This window comes from Schistocerca americana, chromosome 7 (assembly GCF_021461395.2).
Source record: "Schistocerca americana isolate TAMUIC-IGC-003095 chromosome 7, iqSchAmer2.1, whole genome shotgun sequence".
NCBI classification, from domain to species: Eukaryota; Metazoa; Arthropoda; class Insecta; order Orthoptera; family Acrididae; genus Schistocerca; species Schistocerca americana.
The window spans coordinates 94,614,564-94,634,646 of record NC_060125.1 but is presented as its reverse complement, the minus strand read 5'-3'; the positions used below and the strand labels follow the sequence as shown (position 1 = coordinate 94,634,646).

The 20,083-nt window shown below is 40.3% G+C and overlaps 1 protein-coding gene across 3 annotated transcripts in view; it reads right to left on the bottom strand.

Moving 5' to 3' along the window:
• The window catches only part of LOC124622447 (UHRF1-binding protein 1-like), a 442,870-nt gene that overhangs the window by 309,462 nt on the left and 113,325 nt on the right, over positions 1 to 20,083 (bottom strand). For all 3 annotated transcript variants that reach the window (XM_047148146.1, XM_047148147.1, XM_047148148.1), the window contains exons 5-6: positions 8,809 to 8,965; positions 4,147 to 4,214 (exon numbers count right to left, since the gene is read on the bottom strand). In XM_047148146.1, the coding sequence (XP_047004102.1) occupies positions 4,147 to 4,214; positions 8,809 to 8,965 (225 nt within the window). The remainder of the gene's footprint in view (positions 1 to 4,146; positions 4,215 to 8,808; positions 8,966 to 20,083) is intronic.

Sequence of the window (20,083 nt, the reverse complement as noted above, 5' to 3'; positions counted from 1 at the left end):
CTTCTCCCCCATTTGCTTCACCTGGTCCTACTCAACCCAACCTTCCTAGTTGTTGACCTCCACCTCAGAGGTGGCTACATCAGTACCTCCGTCCATATCAAACCTACTAACCAGCAGCAATACCTCCACTTTGATAGCTGCCACCCATTCCATACCAAGAAGTCCCTTCCATACAACCTAGCCACCACGGTCATCGCATCTGCAGTGACGAGCAGACCCCTTCAAAATATACCGAGAGTCTCACTGAGTCTTCAGTGACCGTAATTATCCTCCCAACCTTGTACAAAAACAAATCTCCTGTGCCTTATCTTTCCAGTCTGCCACCACCTCCCAAAGTTCCACAGTCTGGCCACAGAGGAGCATCCCCTCGTAACTCAGTACCATCCGGGACTGGAGCAACTAAATTACATTCTCCGCCATGGTTTCGATTATCTCTCATTGTGCCTTGAAGTGAGAAATGTTCTGCCCACTATCCTTCCCACCCCTCCTACAGTGGTATTCTGCCACCCACCGAACCTACACAATATACTCGTCCATCCTTACACAACCCCTGCTACCAATCACTTACCTCACACCCCTGTAATAGACATAGATGCAAGACCTGTCCCATACATCCTCCTACCACCACCTACTTCAGTCCTGTCAGTAACATCACCTACCCTATCAAAGGCAGGGCTATCTGTGAAACCAGTCATGTGATTTACAAGCTAAGCTGCAACCACTGTGCTGCATTCTATATAGGCATGACAACCAACAAGCTGTCTGTCTGGATGAATGGCCACCGACAAACTGTGGCCAAAAACAAGTGGACTACCCTGCTGCTGAACATCCTGCCGAACATGATATCCCTCATCTCAATGACTGCTTCACAGCCTGTGCCATATGGATCCTTCCCACCAAAACCGGCTTTTCTGAATTACGCAGGTGGGAACTTTCCCTGCAATACATCCTATGTTCCCATAACCCTCCTGGCCTCAACCTTTGTTAGTCACTGTCCTCACCCATCCAGCCCCCTCCCTGTTCCCATACCAGCACTACACACCCATCATTTCAACGCCACACCCAATCTTTTAATTTCTTTTTATTTCTCTCCTTTCCGCTACTTACCCCCCTCCCCACCTTCTCTCCTGCCCTCCGTCTACACTGCAGCACTTCACTGTTCGCCACCCCCACCATACTATCCCTCCCCATCCCCACCCCAGCCTCCTCCTTACCCCCAACCAGTCGCCACTCGCATCATGCATTGGTGCTACTGCTCGCAATGTGGTTTCAGTTGTTCGAGACTGCAGACGTATGTGGAAGTTGTATTTGCCTGTGTGTGTGTGTGTGTGTGTGTGTGTGTGTGTGTGTGTGTGTGTGTGTGTATGTGTGTCTATTGTTGACAAAGGCCTTAATGGCTGAAAGCAATAATTGTCAGCATCTCCGCTATATGGTGAATAGCAACTTTACTTCTCTAATATTGTAAAATATCTTGGATTCACAGACAATTTTTGGAAAATAATGGAAGTAAAACCATGTATGGACAAAACCTGCACACCTACAAAAGACTTACCAGGAATCATTGCATTATGTTTCAAGAACACTAGCAAATCAATTTTGAGATGTACAAACCTTAAAAAATTAAGTCAGCAGGCTTCAATGAAGTATCAACCTGTCTGCTGAAAAAAATGAATGCAGGATGTATAAGCTCTCTTAACTAACATAATTCACATTGGGGAATTTTCCAGAGTAGTCGAAACAGGTACAAATTGTGCCTCTGCTAAGGAAAGGTAGCACCGAATACACAGAATACTTCAAATTAATTTCCCTGCTGTCATCATTCTCAAAAATAATACAACTGATATGGAAGACATATCAATGAATTACTTGAATAAATACAACTTTCTAAGCAAGTTACAGTCTGGAGTCCAATGTAGCAGAAGTACAGAATCAGCCACAGTAGAATTAACACAAGTGGTACTGAAAGTTCCTGGCAGATTAAAACTGTGTGCCAGACCGAGACTCGAACTTGGGACCTTTGCCTTTCGCGAGCAAGTGCTCTGCCAACTGAGCTACCCAAGCACGACTCATGCCCCGTCCTCGCAGCTTTACGGGTTCCGCAGGAGAGCTTCTGTAAAGTTTGGAAGGTAGGAGACGAGATACTGACAGAAGTAAAGCTGCGAGGACGGGGCGTGAGTCGTGCTTGGGTAGCTCAGTTGGTAGAGCACTTGCCCGTGAAAGGCAAAGGTCCCGAGTTTGAGTCTCGGTCCGGCACACAGTTTTAATCTGCCAGGAAGTTTCATATCAGTGCACACTCCGCTGCAGAGTGAAAATCTCATTCTGAAAAGGGGTACTTATTGCTCTTGACACACTCATAAATCTTGCTAAGGATGTTGGTGATCCTGATCATAAGATCCTATTAAATAAGCTAGAATCATTAGGAATAAGAGGAACAGCTGATGACTGGCTCCAATCACAGATAGGGTACAAGGAGTACAGATAACACAAACATCAAATAAAGCTATGTGTCAGTGAAAAACTTATTAGAACCAAAATATATTAATGTAAGAATTCCTCAGGCTGGCATTTTAAGACCAATATTGTTGCAGATACATATCACTGGCTTTCCCAACAGTGCTAGACTTGGAGAAAAAAAAAATCTTTTTTCTGATGTCAACAATATTATAGTCTCTGAGAAAACAAGAGAACTCCTTGCAGGGAAAGCACTTTAAACACTCTGTTTGCAATGGATCAATACGGAATAAAGTTACGCTGAACACAACAATAACAAATGTCATGAATTTCTATTTCAAAATGGGAAAATGACTTGGTTAAATTAAATGTAGATAGCACCTCTATTGAGTGCATTATAAACAGGAAATTCAAAGCAGCGTTTTCTACCAACAAATAACCTTGTACAAAAAAGTTTCTATGGAGATCACAAGTACTACAGCAACTTATTTAAAGAGGCTGTTAAATGACAACTTCTTTAACTTATTTAAAAAGACAGTTAAAAGTACCAAAGCTCTGTAGTAAATAGTATTACTTTCTATACCATAGCCGACTACCTGTTCCATCCTTGTCACACTATACCCATAAGTATATAAATGTCTGTATGTATGAATTATGTTTTCTTCTTTATTCTTAAATTGTAATACCGCGTGATAGCCAATATCCTTGTAAGGGCTGAATGAAACAACAACAACAAATGCTACTACTACTTCTACTGCTGCTGCTACCACCACCACTACATATAAAGATGGTCTAAGGCTCAGTATCCTTGATATTCCTTTTGTTTTAACTCTTTTGTCTTATGCCTGTAACCTCACATCATTTACCTTATCCTCGTTAACTGTCCTCGAAGTCTTTGATGCAGGATCGGTTAGAAATCATTTATTCACATAAACGGCTCATCATTTGGTGCCTCCCTTACCCAATGTTAACACCTTATCCTTTCACCTGTGTCAGTTCGCACTTCGCTACTACTGATACACACACTATACAAGTCTTGCACTTGGGTGATCCTGGCGTCCCTCTCAGCTTGACACACAAAGAGGCTGCAAATTACTTTAATACGTCTTGAATAGAAATCGTACAATTGTGGTGTCTCTGGTGGCCCCCTCAGCTTGACACCGCAAGTGGTGGTTTGTATCGCTTGAGCCTTACACTGGTCCAGCTCTCACCTACTATTATCTCGAACATTTAAACTTTTCCCCAGCTAGGTGTACTAAGGTTTGTGACTTACTTATTATTCTCTTATATGCAGCTTTCCTGCATCTGTCCATACAGAACGGATCACTGTTTCTAAAAGCTAGAACTTCAAATGATTTTAACAGGTATTAGAACAACACAAAGCACTTCTCTCAAAAATAATTATTATTTTTCTAGTAAACAACAGAAGGGACAAGGAAAAGATTTATTACGGAAATGAAAGGAAACACAATTTGCTAACAATTCTGTGTTGTGTAAGGGGAACAAAATGAACAATGCAGGCACACACTGTATACTACAAACACCATATTTAGACTGTCATTTATGAAAATTTCACATCATTATTCAATGCTGCCATATGAGCAAGAGAACTTGCTTAAAAGTAGCTTTGGATCAATGTTCTGTTGCTGCTCTGTAAAAAGAATTAATTATTAGAACTGTTCAATATAATGTTACCTGCAGCTGTTGGAGGTTGATCTGTAATGCACCACCATCCTGAAGATCTGGATGCACAGATCGTCCATCTAAAACAAATATACAAATAAAAACAAAAAAACAAAAAATGAGAAAAATGCTTTTTTAACAACATATACTGATTGTCTTTAAAATACATAATAAGAACTGCCATTCACTACACGTATATGACTCTTGTGATAATATTACCAACTCATAAAATGTGCTATAAAAGATAATTATAAAATAAACATTATTATATCATATTTTTACACCCTTGTCTTTTGTTTCACCTAGCAAACAATAGTGGCTTTCTAAATGCTGGCACTCCCTTTTATACTCAGTACTACAAGCTCATCAGCCAAATTCTGGAATTCAAAAACTGGCTGTTTTAATTTATGTTACTTCCATTAACTTACTAGCTGCTTTGATATCTTTTGATTGTGCATGTTATGTTGTTTTTCCTCCTTTACCTACACTGTTTTCCTTAACTTTCCTCTATCTCATGTCTATGTTTTCCCTTAAATGGTGATTAAAGTTCCAGAAGTTTGAGATTTGGTGCATTTCTATGTTAGTTTGTATATTAGCAGTGAAGCAACTGATCCTAACACAATAGCAGGTAAATAAGTGGTCCTGTTTTTGTCTAATGGGGTGTCTTTGAAGCTGGGATGATGTCAGTTTTACTTTTAACGTGTGTCTGGCTGCAGTACTAAAACTTTCTTCTGCCCGATACACTTAATGTCTGAAGGTAATGACAGCAATTTATTAATTTTATTAGAATAGAATCAAAATTAGTATTTCTTAGTCAGGTGCAGAGATTTTGGGTGTTGTTATTCTAGGCAATAGGACACCTGCTTCAAGAAAACTAGTAATTTCTTTCTTTCATCCATGTAAGGCCTGTAAGGTGGCGGCTGCAGTGTAACGTGTTAAGTTCAATCTCACGACATTTAGTTGAATTTGAAGGTGCTCTCATAGATGATGTTGTCTAGTACCAGTGGAAATTGTGTAAACAACAGTGTTCTGTGTGGTAGTGCTATTTTTTCTGTGCTCCACCAATATCTATGCCGGAGAAAATGGTAAACAGGAGAGTGAACAGCAGCGCGTCCAGCAACAGGGAAGCAGCAGGTGCAGCGGGCTTGCTCTTGGTGGAAGATGTGGCCACGGCTCCCGGTATAGCTGAGATGGTCCGCTCTGAGGTAAACGCTGCGCTTCGCGATAAAGACAATCTCAATCTGATAGCAGGCACTATATCAGATACAGTAATGGCAGCAGTATTGGCCAAAATGGTGAAACTGTTGAGGCCAATACTGCCAAAATTACAGCATTAAAAAAGTCTGTCTCTGAATATGAGAAAAAGGCATGACAGTTGGAAGTAAAACTATCTGCCGCAACAGACGAGCTAGCACAGTACCAAAGGCGAAATAGTCTACGACTGTTTGGCGTAACAGAAAATAAGGAAGAAGGCACAGACAAACTGCTTATATAGGTTGTACGTGAAAAATTAGGCATTGAAGTGACTAAGGTAGACATTGACAGGAGCCATCGGGTGGAACGAAAACTACCAGGTGTTACCAAACCTCGTCCGACAATAGTTAAATTTGTCTCATACCGAAAAAGGGCAGAGTTCTTTACCCAGAAGGAGAGGTTAGCAAGACAGGGCTTACAATAAGAGAAGATCTGACACACGAATGGCTAAAGATTTTAAACAGTGCCATATCCCATTTCGGTCTTCTGAATGTGTGGGCTCAGAATGGCAGAGTAATCATGAAGACAGCAGCTGGAAAGAATACAGTCACAAACATGACAGAACTGAATAGTATTAAGTGAAGCTACTCGAGCCGAAAGTGTAAACTTAACACCATTTGCAAATTGTAACATCCCCTATACTCAGATACACTGTCTCATAATTGTATTAACTTTTTAACTATCACCATATTTGTACCTTCAACTATTTTTTTTTAATTGTATTAACTTTGTATTATTTTTTGTACCTGTAGCTCTGACGTTTACTTAATTTTAGTTACTGCTAATACTATTTTTATTTGCTCAGTTTATTCTCTTCCATTCTGTAATAGTACCATTGCAATTATTAGTCTCTCCTTTTGTTCATTAATCACCCATCTCTTTGGTTTCAATTGTTCATAATAAAAATCACTATCAGTATCACTTTAGTAAATTTCAATCTAATTGTAGTTTTCCTACAATAATCACTATCAGTATCACTCTAATAAATTTCAATTTAATTCTACCTTCCTATGATAATCTACTAGTTATTAAGCTTACTTCTCTCTGCTGGTAGCATCGGCCTTTTAAATCATTCCCCTTTTCCTTATTCCCATCCTAAGCTGTTTCAAATACACTAATTACATTTCACCTCTTACGACAGAGGATACACAGTGACACACAGCCGTCACTGTTTTGGTCATATTCTCCTTGCACCAAATACCACTACTCCATTTCTGCAACATTAGGAAATATCTTGCAATCGCCTTTCTTTTGGCACTCGCAGAGTCACAAACAGGTCGCGCAAAATCTCGGACACCCCTCTGTTATGTCACTTCACGGAAGCAGCGGCCAGTGACCCTGGCGGCAGGGAGTGCCTAACAAAGGGACAAACCAGTCTACCACCCTACTCCAGGCTGCCCAGGGGATGAGTCAGAGCTTTTAGTAGTGCACTGCAACATCCAGTCTTTATCTGCAGACAATAGACAAAATTTTGTCCTAAGAAATACTGCAAAAAAATACTGCAGCCGTTTTCTACAAAAAAATGTTTCTCCCTCCCCCCCAACGTCTAAGTGGCGTATTTTGAGACTTTAAGAATAAACAGTTTTTTTTCTTTTTAATTTTGTTTAGTGCTCATTACCTGCTACCATTTGTTATATATTCCTGACATTGTGCCAGAATGTGGACAGTATGCAGCACCATATTAAACTCAGCAGAAAAACTTCAAAAAGCCAAGATCACTAGTAAAATATTTATTTGGATAATCGGTTTTGGTAAGACTACATTACCATATTTTGATCTTATGCTCTATATAAATAATCTATGCTACACATTGTGTCTCATCACAAATACACATGTGAAGATTATGAAAAGCACTTGATAGGCATCTTCAGTGGCCTGTAATATGTATATTTTTGTTTATGCTATTTGCTTTATATCTGGGATGACAGTCAAAAAGTAAAAATTATCAAAACACCGTAACTTTACACACTGAAGTCCCAAAAAACCAAGTATAGCCATACGTATTCAAATACAGAGAGATGTAAACAGGCAGAATATGGTGTTGTGGTCTCACCACCTATATAAGACAACAAGTGTCTGGCGCAGTAGTTAGATCAGTTACTGCTGCTACAATGGCAGATTTTCAAGAATTAAGAAATTAAGTGAGTTTGAACATGGTGTTATAGCTGACACATGAGTGATGGGACATGGCACCTCCCAAGTAGCGATGAAGTGGGGATTTTCCTGTACGACCATTTCACGAGTGTACTGTGAATATCAGGAATCTGGTAAAAGATCAAATCTCCGACATTGCTGTGGCTGGAAAAATATCCTGCAAAAATGGGATTAACGAAAACTGATGAGAATCATTTGACATGATAGAACTGCAACCCCTGTGCAAATTGGTGCAGATTTCAATGCTGGGCGATCAATAAGTCTCAGTGTGTAAAACAACAAAACATCATCAATATGGGCTTTTGGAGCTGAAGCCCCACTTATGTGCCCTTGATGACTGCATGACACAAAGCGTCTGGGCCATCAACACCGACATTGGACTGTTGATGACTGGAAACCTGTTGCCTAGTCAGACGAGTCTCGTCTCAAATTTTATCGGCACATACGGGTATGGAGACAACCTCATGAATCCATGGAGCCTGCATGTCAGCTGGGGACTTTTCAATCTGGTGGAGGCTCTGTAATGGTGGGGCGTATGTGCAATTGGAGTGATATGGGCTCGATATGTCTAAATACGACTCTGACAGATAGCACGTACTTAAGCACCCTGTCTGATCCCCTGCATTCATTCATGTCTATTGCGCATCCCGATGGACTTGGGCAATTCCAGCAAGACAAGGCAGCACCCCACATGTCCACAATTGCTACAGAGTGGCTCTAGGACCACTCTTCTAACTTTAATCACTTCACTGGCCATCAAAGGTATTTAGCAAGTGTACCAGTTTCTTTGGCTCTTCAGTGTATATAAATGAAAACGACAGATCTACAAAAGTTCAAGGTGGCTGATTACTTAAAATTTGTTTTCTTTCTGCTAGAAGTTGCAGCTTAGTATGCACTATTATTTTCTTCTTTCCTTATTTGCTGAATTAGAGGCTTTCATAGCCCTATTTGATATTTTGGCAATAGTTTCTATGAGGTGTGACAATAAAGTAATGAGACTGATTTTCTTTGCAAGATGTGGCAACCCTGCAGGCTTGCATAGGCACAATATCTTTGACCTTCGTCTTTAAACTGCTTCTAGTCCAAGCGGCACATTGATGCACCTGCTCAGTCGTGAGTTGTGCTATAATAAGTTAACACGTTTTTGTGTCTCTCGTCACAGAAATGTAGCCGCATAATATCGCACATTGGTATGCGGTATTTAGAAATTATAAAACTATTGCTCATTTTCATCATCTACAAAGGCTGAGTGACAGAATTACTTACCACCTGGATCATCACAAAGATGTAAGTCAATGTGCTTAAGCAGAAAATGATAGGAAGTTTCAATGAAGTCATAGCGGTTAAAGAGACGGGACAAAGTGCTTCCAGAATCTTTGATATGTTCCTGTTGTGATATTTGTGCTTGATACTCAGGTAGCATCTAAAAATAAACAAACAAACAAACTGGTTGATGTTAGGTTCACATAGAATTAACACAGCAGTAAGAGTTACAATTTATTCGGTTGTGCATCATCCAAGAACTTCTGTGATTCCATTATTCCAAGGCGTTCTCAACTCTGCTTGAGAAGCTCAAAAATAATGATTGACAATTTACTTACAAAATTAAAGGGTTATTTTGTACATTATACATAAACAGATTACCACAGTATCATAGCATTAGCATCTGTCTTGCCAATATACAATAAAAACATGAATCCTAAAAGCAAAAGATATAACTAAACAAATGTATAAACGGAGCAAAAATGCATTTGTTTATTAATAATCTACTTTGAGAAATGAACCTACTTCAGAAATTGAGACAGAGAACTGGCACGTGGATTGCTTGTATTCAGAGAATGAAAAGTCAATAATGGTGATGGTAAAAGAATGACATGGTATTGTTGATCTATGGAATTTTCATTAAGTGGTCTAGGGAAAACTCAAAAATCAAACAATGCAGGAAAAATGTCGGTAGGAAGGGAAAAATGGCACAGGCTGTGAAGCAGTCACTGAAATGAAGAACATCATGCTGAGCAGCATGCTCAGCAATTGGGTTGTCCAGCTGTTTCTTGGCCATAATTCGACAGTAGCCATTCATACAGACACAGAACTTGTTGGTTGCCATGCCCATGCAGAACCCAGCACATTGCTGTGTTCTACATTTCAGTGACTGCTTCACAGCCTGTGCTATCTGGATTTTTCCTACCTACACCAGCTTTTCTGAACTGCGCAGGTGGGAACCCTGCCTGTAATATATCCTTCCTGTAATATATCCTATGTTCCCATAACACTCCTGGCCTCAACCTTCGTTAGACATTATCCTTTACCCCCCCCCCCCCCCCCCTCACTATGCCCACCAACCCTGCCATCTATCTAACTTCCTGACTGCACCTAGCTGCCCTAGCCCCATCCTCTCTCCACCTTGTCCCTGTATGCTTCCACAAGTCACAATTCACCAACCCCTACCCTGCTATCCTTCCCCCTTCCCGCACCAATCTCCTCCTTACTCTCACCACCTAGATTGCTTCTCCCATCATTCACTGATGCTCGCAATCTGGCCTTGGCAGCCAGAGACTGATCGTTTGTTTGTTTGTTTGTTTGTGTGTGTGTGTGTGTGTGTGTGTGTGTGTGTGTGTGTGTGTGTGTGTTTTGTCTGATTCCGATGAAGGCTTTTTTGGCTGAGTGTGTGCTTGTTTGACAGTCTTTTTGTTGTGCCTGTCTGTGACTCAGCATCTCAGCAAACTATCTTGTACATAATATTGTCACAAAACCTTAGAAATCCTGCGTCACTGTGCCACCTGGTAAATGACAAAGTGTACCATATACTGGCCTTAGTTCACATTGTTACGTGCATTATTTGTATTCTGTTTACCTTCTACAGCAATACAGTTTTCTTAACATATGATTAAGATCAAATCATCTCTACAGTCACTGCCATGTTACCTTTAAGTGCTTTCCTTGTAACAGATAGTGACTTATGCAACCTGTAACGTATATTTATTAAACATTTAATTAAGATACAGGATACCCTTCAAAGACCAGTAATATAATTCACTTCGAACCATGGACCTTGCCATTGGTGGGGAGGCTTGCATGCCTCAGCGATACAGATAGCCGTACCATAGGTGCAACCACAACAAAGGGGTATCTGTTGAGAGGCCAGACAAATGTGTGGCTCTTGAAGAGGGGCAGCAGCCTTTTCAGTAGTTGCAGGGGCAACAGTCTGGATGATTGACTGATCTGGCCTTGTAACAATAACCAAAACTGCCTTGCTGTGCTGGTATTGCGAACGGCTGAAAGCAAGAGGAAACTACGGCCGTAATTTTTACTGAGGGCATGCAGCTTTACTGCATGGTTAAATGATGATGGCATCCTCTTGGGTAAACTATTCTGGAGGTAAAATAGTCCCCCATTCGGATCTCCAGGCAGGGACTACTCAAGAGGATGTCGTTATCAGGAGAAAGAAAACTAGCGTTCTATGAATCGGAGCGTGGAATGTCAGATCCCTTAATCGGGCAGGTAGGTCAGAAAATTTAAAAAGAGAAATGAATAGATTAAAGTTAGATATAGTGGGAATTAGTGAAGTTCGGTGGCAGGACGAACACGGCTTTTGGTCAGGCGAATACAGGGTTATAAATACAAAATCAAATAGGGGTAATGCAGGAGTAGGTTTAATAATGAATAAAAAAATAGGAGTATGGGTAAGCTACTACAAACAGCATAGTGAACGCATTATTGTGGCCAAGATAGACACGAAGCCCATGCCTACTACAATAGTACAAGTTTGTATGCCAACTAGCTCTGCAGATGACGAAGAAATTGAAGAAATGTATGATGAAATAAAAAATTATTCACACAGTGAAGGGAGACAAAAATTTAATAGCCATGGGTGACTGGAATTCGGCAGTAGGAAAAGGGAGAGAAGGAAACGTAGTAGGTGAATATGGATTGGGGGTAAGAAATAAAAGAGGAAGCTGCCTGGTCGAATTTTGCACAGAGCATAACTTAATAACAGCTAGCACTTGGTTCAAGAATCATAAAAGAAGATTGTATACATGGAAAAAGCCTGGAGATACTGACAGGTTTCAGATAGATTATATAATGGTAAGACATAGATTTAGGAACCAGGTTTTAAATTGTAAGACATTTCCAGGGGCAGATGTAAACTCTGACCACAACCTATTGGTTATGAACTGTCGAAACTGCAAAAAGGTGGGAATTTAAGGAGAAGGGATCTGGATAAACTGACTAAACCAGAGGTTGTACAGAGTTTCAGGGAGAGCATAAGGGAACAGTTGACAGGAATGAGGGAAAGAAATACAGTAGAAGAAGAATGGGTAGCTTTGAGGGATGAAGTAGAGAAGGCAGCAGAGGATCAAGTAGGTAAAAAGACGAGGGCTAGTAGAAATCCTTGGGTAACAGAAGAAATATTGAATTTAATTGATGAAAGGAGAAAATATAAAAATGCAGTAAATGAAGCAGGCAAAAAGGAATACAAACGTCTCAAAAACTAGATTGACAGGAAGTACAAAATGGCTAAGCAGGGATGGCTAGAGGACAAATGTAAGGATGCAGAGGCTTATCTCACTAGGTGTAAGACAGATACTGCCTTCAGGAAAATTAAAGAGACCTTTGGAGAAAAGAGAACCACTTGTATGAATATCAAGAGCTCAGATGGAAACCCAGTTCTAAGCAAAGAAGAGAAAGCAAAAAGGTGGAAGGAGTATATAGAGGGTCTACACAAGGGCGATGTACTTGAGGACAATATTATGGAAATGGAAGAGTATGTAGATGAAGATGAAATGGGAGATATGATACTGCATGAAGAGTTTGACAGAGCGCTGAAAGACCTGAGTCAAAACAAGGCCCCGGGAGTAGACAACATTCCATTAGGACTACTGACAGCCTTGGGAGAGCCAGTCCTGACAAAACTCTACCATCTGGTGAGCAAGATGTATGAGACAAGCGAAATACCCTCAGACTTTTCTCCTAATAACCCAAAGCTGACCATTCTACTCACTAAGTGGCAGAAGGAGAACACACATATAAAAAGTATTAAGTATGCAAGTTTTCTCGTCCTGTCTGGTAAGTCTCCCGTGACCTGGAGTCTGGGTGACTTTTCCAAACACTACCCCTTTTCCTAATTCTCAACAGCCCTTTTCATTCACCCCTCTTCCTTCACCTGAAACCCTTCTGCCAGAAAAAGTAGCCATTGGCTCCAAAAGCTTACATACATAGTATCTTTTATATATGTTTTCTCCTGCCACTGCTTGGTGAGTAGATTTTTTTCGACCCAATTAAATTATGTTTCCAAAAATGGATTATCTTTGTTGACATAAGGTTGAGCATTCGCCTTCCCAACCGCACTCCTCATGTGCTCATTCCATTTCATATCACTTTGCAGTGTTACACGCAGATATTTAAAACAACAAGACTGACATAAGGTTGACCATTTGCCTTCCCAACTGCACTCCTCACGTGCTCATTCCATTTCATATCACTTTGCAGTGTTACACGCATACATTTAAAACAACAAGACTGTGTCAAGCAGGACACTACTAATGCTGTATCCCTACATTATTGGTTTGTTTTTCATAGTTATCTACATTAACTTAGATTTTTCTGCATTTACAGATCACTGCCATTCAGCACACCAACTAGAAAAATTGTCAAAGACATCTTGTACCCTCCAACAGTCAATCAATTTCAACACCTTCCCATTCACCACAGCATCATCAGTAAAACCTCAGACTGCTGCCCACCCTTTCCCAGACCATTTACATATATAGAAAATAATAGCGGTCCTATCACACTTCCCTACGACACTCCTGACGATATCATTGTCCCTGATGACCACTCGCCATAGAGAACAATGCACTGGGTCCTACAACTTCAGATGTCTTTGAGCCAGTTACATATCTGGGAACCTATTCCGTATGCTCATACCTTTGTTAAGAGCCTACAGTGGGGCACCGTGTTGAATGATTTTCAGAAATCTACAAATGTGGAACCTGTTTGTTGCGCTTCATCCATAATTTGTAGTATATCATGTGAGAAAGGGCAAGCTGAGTTTCGCACGAGCAGTGCTTTCTAATACAAAGTTGATTTATGGTCATAAGCTTTTCAGCCTCAAGGAAATGTATTATACTGGAACTCAGAATATGTCCCAAAATTCTGCAGCAAACCAATGTTAATGATACTTTTGTGGGTCAGTTCTTTTCCCTTCTTGTATACAGGAGACATGTGCTTTTTTCCAGTCACTTAGGACTTTGCACTGGGAGAGAATTTTGAGATAAATGGAAGCTAAATAATGGACACTCTGTAAAACCTAACTGGGATTCCATCTGGATCTGGTGATTTATTTGTTTTCAAACTCTTTCAGTTGTTTCTTTACACCATGGGTGCTCATTACTAAGTTGCCCAAACTGGACTCCGTGTGATGGTCAAACAATGATATGTTTGTAAAATTCTCCTGCATGAATGACTCATAATAAGTGAATTTAAAACTTAGGATTTCCTTTTGCCATCATCTACTGCCACACCAGACTGGTCAATGAGTGAGTGGATGAAAGCCTTAGACCTGCTTAGCTATTTACACAGGACCAGAATTTTCTTGGGTTCTCGGCCAGGTTCTTTGCTAACATATGACAGTGGTGGTAGTTGTATGCTTCATGCGTAGATCTTTTCAAAGATGCTCATATCTCTACTAACCTTTGTCTGTTTTAATTTGCACATTCTTTTTGAACTGATAGTGCAACAGCCTTTGTGTCCTCAGCATTTTCTCTTGTCATTAAACAATGGTGAGTCTTTTCTGTCCTTAAGCCAGTTACTAGGTGCCTACTTCTCAAAAGCATGATTTACAATCTATTTAAACTTTGCCAATAATTCCTCTATGCCCATCATAATGGAAATAAATGATGTCAATTCACTGTCTAAATGAGATGCTACCAATTGCTTTTCTGCTCTTTCTAACCTCTTTAACTGACTTATTAACTTCCGTAACCCCAGTTGATATGTTGAGATTAAAATTACTAATCTCCATCTCTATACCTACACCATCAATAAGGTCCAGCCTATTTGTAGCTACAAGGTATAAGATATTCCCATTACATATGAGCTGCCAAACTGGCTGCTCCAGACAGTTTTTGGCAAATGTCTTCAAAACTACTTTGCAATACTGACTGTACTGCCTGCAATGCTTGGAAAGTTAAAGTTGCCTCCAACTAGTACTGCATGATCTAGTTATTTACACACTATTCATCATAGATCTTCTTTGATTGACTCAAACTGCCACAGCGGAATCGGCTGGCCAGTAAGTAAACCTAACAATTAACTTGGTTTCATCTAGACCTGTTATACACGACCATATAACATCATTTTCACACTCAATTTCAACCTCAACAGATTTTGGCAACTACAACTAACACTCCCCCTCCTACGGCATCTATTCTACATTTCTCATATACATTCCATGACTCACTAAAATCTCAGAGCTTTCTACTTGCTTTCTACTTTTGGTTTCAGCCAGCTCTAGGTCCCAAGAATAATTTGAGCATGAGAACTTCACTGGAGGGCAGCAAATTCAGTAACCTTGTTATGAATAGTATTACAATTTACTAAGAAAATTATGGCAGTCAAGTGTTTTTACTCTGAATGCAGCATCTACTGGCAAGTGTTCATCATAGTACCTGAAACTACTGCCTAGCCTCAATAACCCCTATATGCACTCCGCAAGTACTCTACTACCTGAGTAGCTGCTGCCTTTGTGCAGTGCACCCCTGACCTATCAAGGGGAGTCCTGCAATTCTCCACCCTATAATGCAGATCCAGAAATCTGCAGATAAGATTTCCAAAGAGTTGACAAAGTCTTTGGTTGAGACACTCCATTCAGCTCCAAACCAAAGGACCCTGATCAACACTGGGAACAAAGTTACAAACTGTAATCTATGCTTTCAACCACACACAAGGCCAGCACCTCCACCAGCCACCCGTATGAAATGAGGATGGTATCAGAACCCATGCGACAGGTGTGATCATTGCCAATGTGAGCCTTGGAGACCATTGCATCCTGCAAACTCAATAGCAATATGCAAATCACCTCCACACCTTGGATGAGGCACCAGGGCAGACCTACTGAGTGCACATTGGCTTTCTTTCCAGCCCTGAACACTATCTTCCTAAGAAGCTCCATAATGTGCCTAATGTTGGAGCTCCAGACAACCAGTGAACCACTAGCCATATGTGTCAGCTTGGACCTTGCTGAAAGAACAGACACCAGTTCACTCACATGATGAGGCCAGAACGCCAGCCTCCACACTGGTCTTTTGCCTCGAGCAACACAAACGGATTACCACCTGCCACATAGCCTACTGTAAAGGTGGACCCACCATATCGGCTACACTAGGAAATGCCTTGGCAGCTGAGCCCGTGGGTGAAACAAGCAACAACTGATATGTCTCAGGCAATGCACCAGATTCTCCGCCACTTCTACATCCTGAGGTGGCAGCCTGAGGGCCAAACCCCTTTCATGTTCCTCATTTCCCATTTTATGCCAAACTCTCAATCACTGATATCCAAACTTAGAAGTTATCTGTTCATCACTTTCCTATACTTGCCATTTACTATACTGGCCACACTGCTATTGCGACTCTTGCATGTTTTTTTGTACGAGATACTGGAATTCTAAGTTTACATTTAAAAAAACGCTTTTTTATTTCAATGTTAATTTCAAATACCATAACTGTTCCTGCTCTGCCCACAAGGTTATCAGATTTTGCCAATCTAAAGCACCAGTCTTACTACCTACTCTTTATAGTGTTACCTCCTAGTATGGATAGGGTAAAGTGTGCAACTTTGTTCCTCATCTTACAAGATCAATTCAAATGAAGAGTAAATTTGCAGCTAAGTGCAAGAGATCCAGATTAGCTTTTAGTGTCTTGTTTCCTCTCTCTCTCTCTCTCTCTCTCTCTCTCTCTCTCTCTCTCTCTCTCTCCCCCCCTTTTCCCCCATCTCCTTCCTACAAAAAAGATTAGGATATAATTTCAAGTAAAAGTGTTGTAATAATAAAGCTCCAAAACTTAAACATTATTCAAATACAGGATGTTTACTACAGATGTTCTTGGGACATAAAATAGCCACAGTTGTTTGCAAAAAATGGCACTGGACATTTCTGTATTATTTGTAAACCTTAATATTGTCAGGACACTTTTCTAACTTATTGTATTGAAAGAACTTCTTTCTTTAACAATAAAATTACTGATAATTTTCAAATCTAATACAAAACTTACATGCACAAAACTTTTTACATATAATATTTTCTCAACTTCTTGATCTGTTCTTGCTCCTGTCATCTTGCTGTACAATTATTTCCTAGTTGAGGAGTCACATTCTGACAAGTCCTAGCACAAATGAATCTATCAGTAACTTTCTCTAGCACTAACAAGTCCTTGATTTTATCAAATATCATTTTCTTAACTGTTCTTAATAACTGGATTTCATTTTGTAGCAAATTTACAAAATATTCCTATATTACTATAAGAAGTTTCAGCTGCTTCTTTACATATGCTGGAGTATTTACTTCAGAGCTAGAGAGCAACACACCTTGCAAATCAAAGGTATCTTTCACCACTTATCTCCCACTTGCCCATAATACACCAATGCTATCTGTACATAACTTGTGACACACCAGGATGTAATAGGGTCAGTCCATTCTTCCAACGATCCAGAAATTATTGTGGGCAGTTCATTTAAGTTCATTCTGAAATGAATGAATACAGTTTTCTGGTGTGCAAGGTTTAGAAGAATTGAAAATGTCAAACCAGTTATTGAACTTATATACAAAAGGTCTGATTTCCAGCTGTTAGTTTTATATCTTCTCTACTTCGACCATCATCAGTTATTTTGCTCCCCAAATAGCAAAACTCCTTTACTACTTTAAGTGTCTCATTTCCTAATCTAATCCCCTCAGCATCACTCGATTTAATTTGACTACATTCCATTATCCTCGTTTTGCTTTTGTTGATGTTCATCTTATATCCTCCTTTCAAGACACTGTCCATTCCGTTCAACTGCTCTTCCTAGTCCTTTGCTGTCTCTGACAGAATTACAATGTCATCGGCGAACCTCAAAGTTTTTATTTCTTCTCCATGAATTTTAATACCTACTCCGAATTTTTCTTTTGTTTCCTTTACTGCTTGCTCAATATACAGATTGAACAACATCGGGGAGAGGCCACAACCCTGTCTTACTCCCTTCCCAACCACTGCTTCCCTTTCATGTCCCTCGACTCTTATAACTGCCATCTGGTTTCTGTACAAATTGTAAATAGCCTTTCGCTCCCTGTATTTTACCCCTGCCACCTTTAGAATTTGAAAGAGAGTATTCCAGTCAACATTGTCAAAAGCTTTCTCTAAGTCTACAAATGCTAGAAACGTAGGTTTGCCTTTTCTTAATCTTTCTTCTAAGATAAGTCGTAAGGTCAGTATTGCCTCACGTGTTCCAGTGTTTCTACGGAATCCAAACTGATCTTCCCCGAGGTTGGCTTCTACTAGTTTTTCCATTCGTCTGTAAAGAATTCGTGTTAGTATTTTGCAGCTGTGACTTATTAAACTGATAGTTCGGTAATTTTCACATCTGTCAACACCTGCTTTCTTTGGGATTGGAATTATTATATTCTTCTTGAAGTCTGAGGGTATTTTGCCTGTTTCATACATCTTGCTCACCAGATGGTAGAGTTTTGTCAGGACTGGCTCTCCCACGGCCGTCAGTAGTTGCAATGGAATATTGTCTACTCCTGGGGCCTTGTTTCGACTCAGGTCTTTCAGTGCTCTGTCAAACTCTTCACGCAGTATCATATCTCCCATTTCATCTTCATCTACATCCTCTTCCATTTCCATAATATTGTCCTCAAGTACATCACCCTTGTATAGACCCTCTATATACTCCTTCCACCTTTCTGCTTTCCCTTCTTTGCTTAGAACTGGGTTTCCATCTGAGCTCTTGATATTCATACAAGTCATTCTCTTATCTCCAAAGGTCTCTTTAATTTTCCTGTAGGCGGTATCTATCTTACCCCTAGTGAGATAGGCCTCTACATCCTTACATTTGTCCTCTAGCCATCCCTGCTTAGCCATTTTGCACTTCCTGTCGATCTCATTTTTGAGACGTTTGTATTCCTTTTTGCCTGCTTCATTTACTGCATTTTTATATTTTCTCCTTTCATCAATTAAATTCAATATTTCTTCTGTTACCCAAGGATTTCTACTAGCCCTCGTCTTTTTACCTACTTGATCCTCTGCTGCCTTCACTACTTCATCCCTCAAAGCTACCCATTCTTCTTCTACTGTATTTATTTCCCCCATTCCTGTCAATTGCTCCCTCACGCTCTCCCAGAATCTCTGTACAACCTTTGGTTTAGTCAGTTTATCCAGGTCCCATCTCCTTAAATTCCCACCTTTTTGCAGTTTCTTCAGTTTTAATCTACAGGTCATAACCAAGAGATTGTGGTCAGAGTCCACATCTGCCCCTGGAAATGTCTTACAATTTAAAACCTGGTTCCTAAATCTCTGTCTTACCATTATATAATCTGTCTGATACCTTTTAGTATCTCCAGGGTTCTTCCATGTATACAACCTTCTTTCATGATTCTTAAACCAAGTGTTAGTTATGATTAAGTTGTGCTCTGTGCAAAATTCTACCAGGCGGCTTCCTCTTTCATTTCTAAGCACCAATCCATATTCACCTACTATGTTTCCTTCTCTCCCTTTTCCTACTGCCGAATTCCAGTCACCCATGGCTATTAAATTTTCGTCTCCCTTCACAATCTGAATAATTTCTTTTATTTCATCATACATTTCTTGAATTTCTTCGTCATCTGCAGAGCTAGTTGGCATATAAACTTGTACTACTGTAGTAGGTGTGGGATTCGTATCTATCTTGGCCACAATAATGCGTTCACTATGCTGTTTGTAGTAGCTTACCCACACTCCTATTTTTTTATTCATTATTAAACCTACTCCTGCATTACCCCTATTTGATTTTGTTTATAACGCTGTAGTCACCTGACCAGAAGTCTTGTTCCTCCTGCCACCGAACTTCACTAATTCCCACTATATCTAACTTTAACCTATCCATTTCCCTTTTTAAATTTTCTAACCTACCTGCCCGATTAAGGGATCTGACATTCCACGCTCCGATCCGTAGAACGCCAGTTTTCTTTCTCCTGATAACGACATCCTCTTGAGTAGTCCCCGCCCGGAGATCCAAATGGGGGACTATTTTACCTCCGGAATATTTTACCCAAGAGGACGCCATCATCATGTAATCATACAGTAAAGCTGCATGCCCTCGGGAAAAATTACGGCTGTAGTTTCCCCTTGCTTTCAGCCATTCGCAGTACCAGCACAGCAAGGCCATTTTGGTTATTGTTACACGGCCAGATCGGTCAATCATCCAGGCTGTTGCCCTTGCAACTACTGAAAAGGCTGCTGCCCCTCCTCAGGAACCACATATTTGTCTGGCCTCTCAACAGATACCCCTTTGTTGTGGTTGCACCTACGGT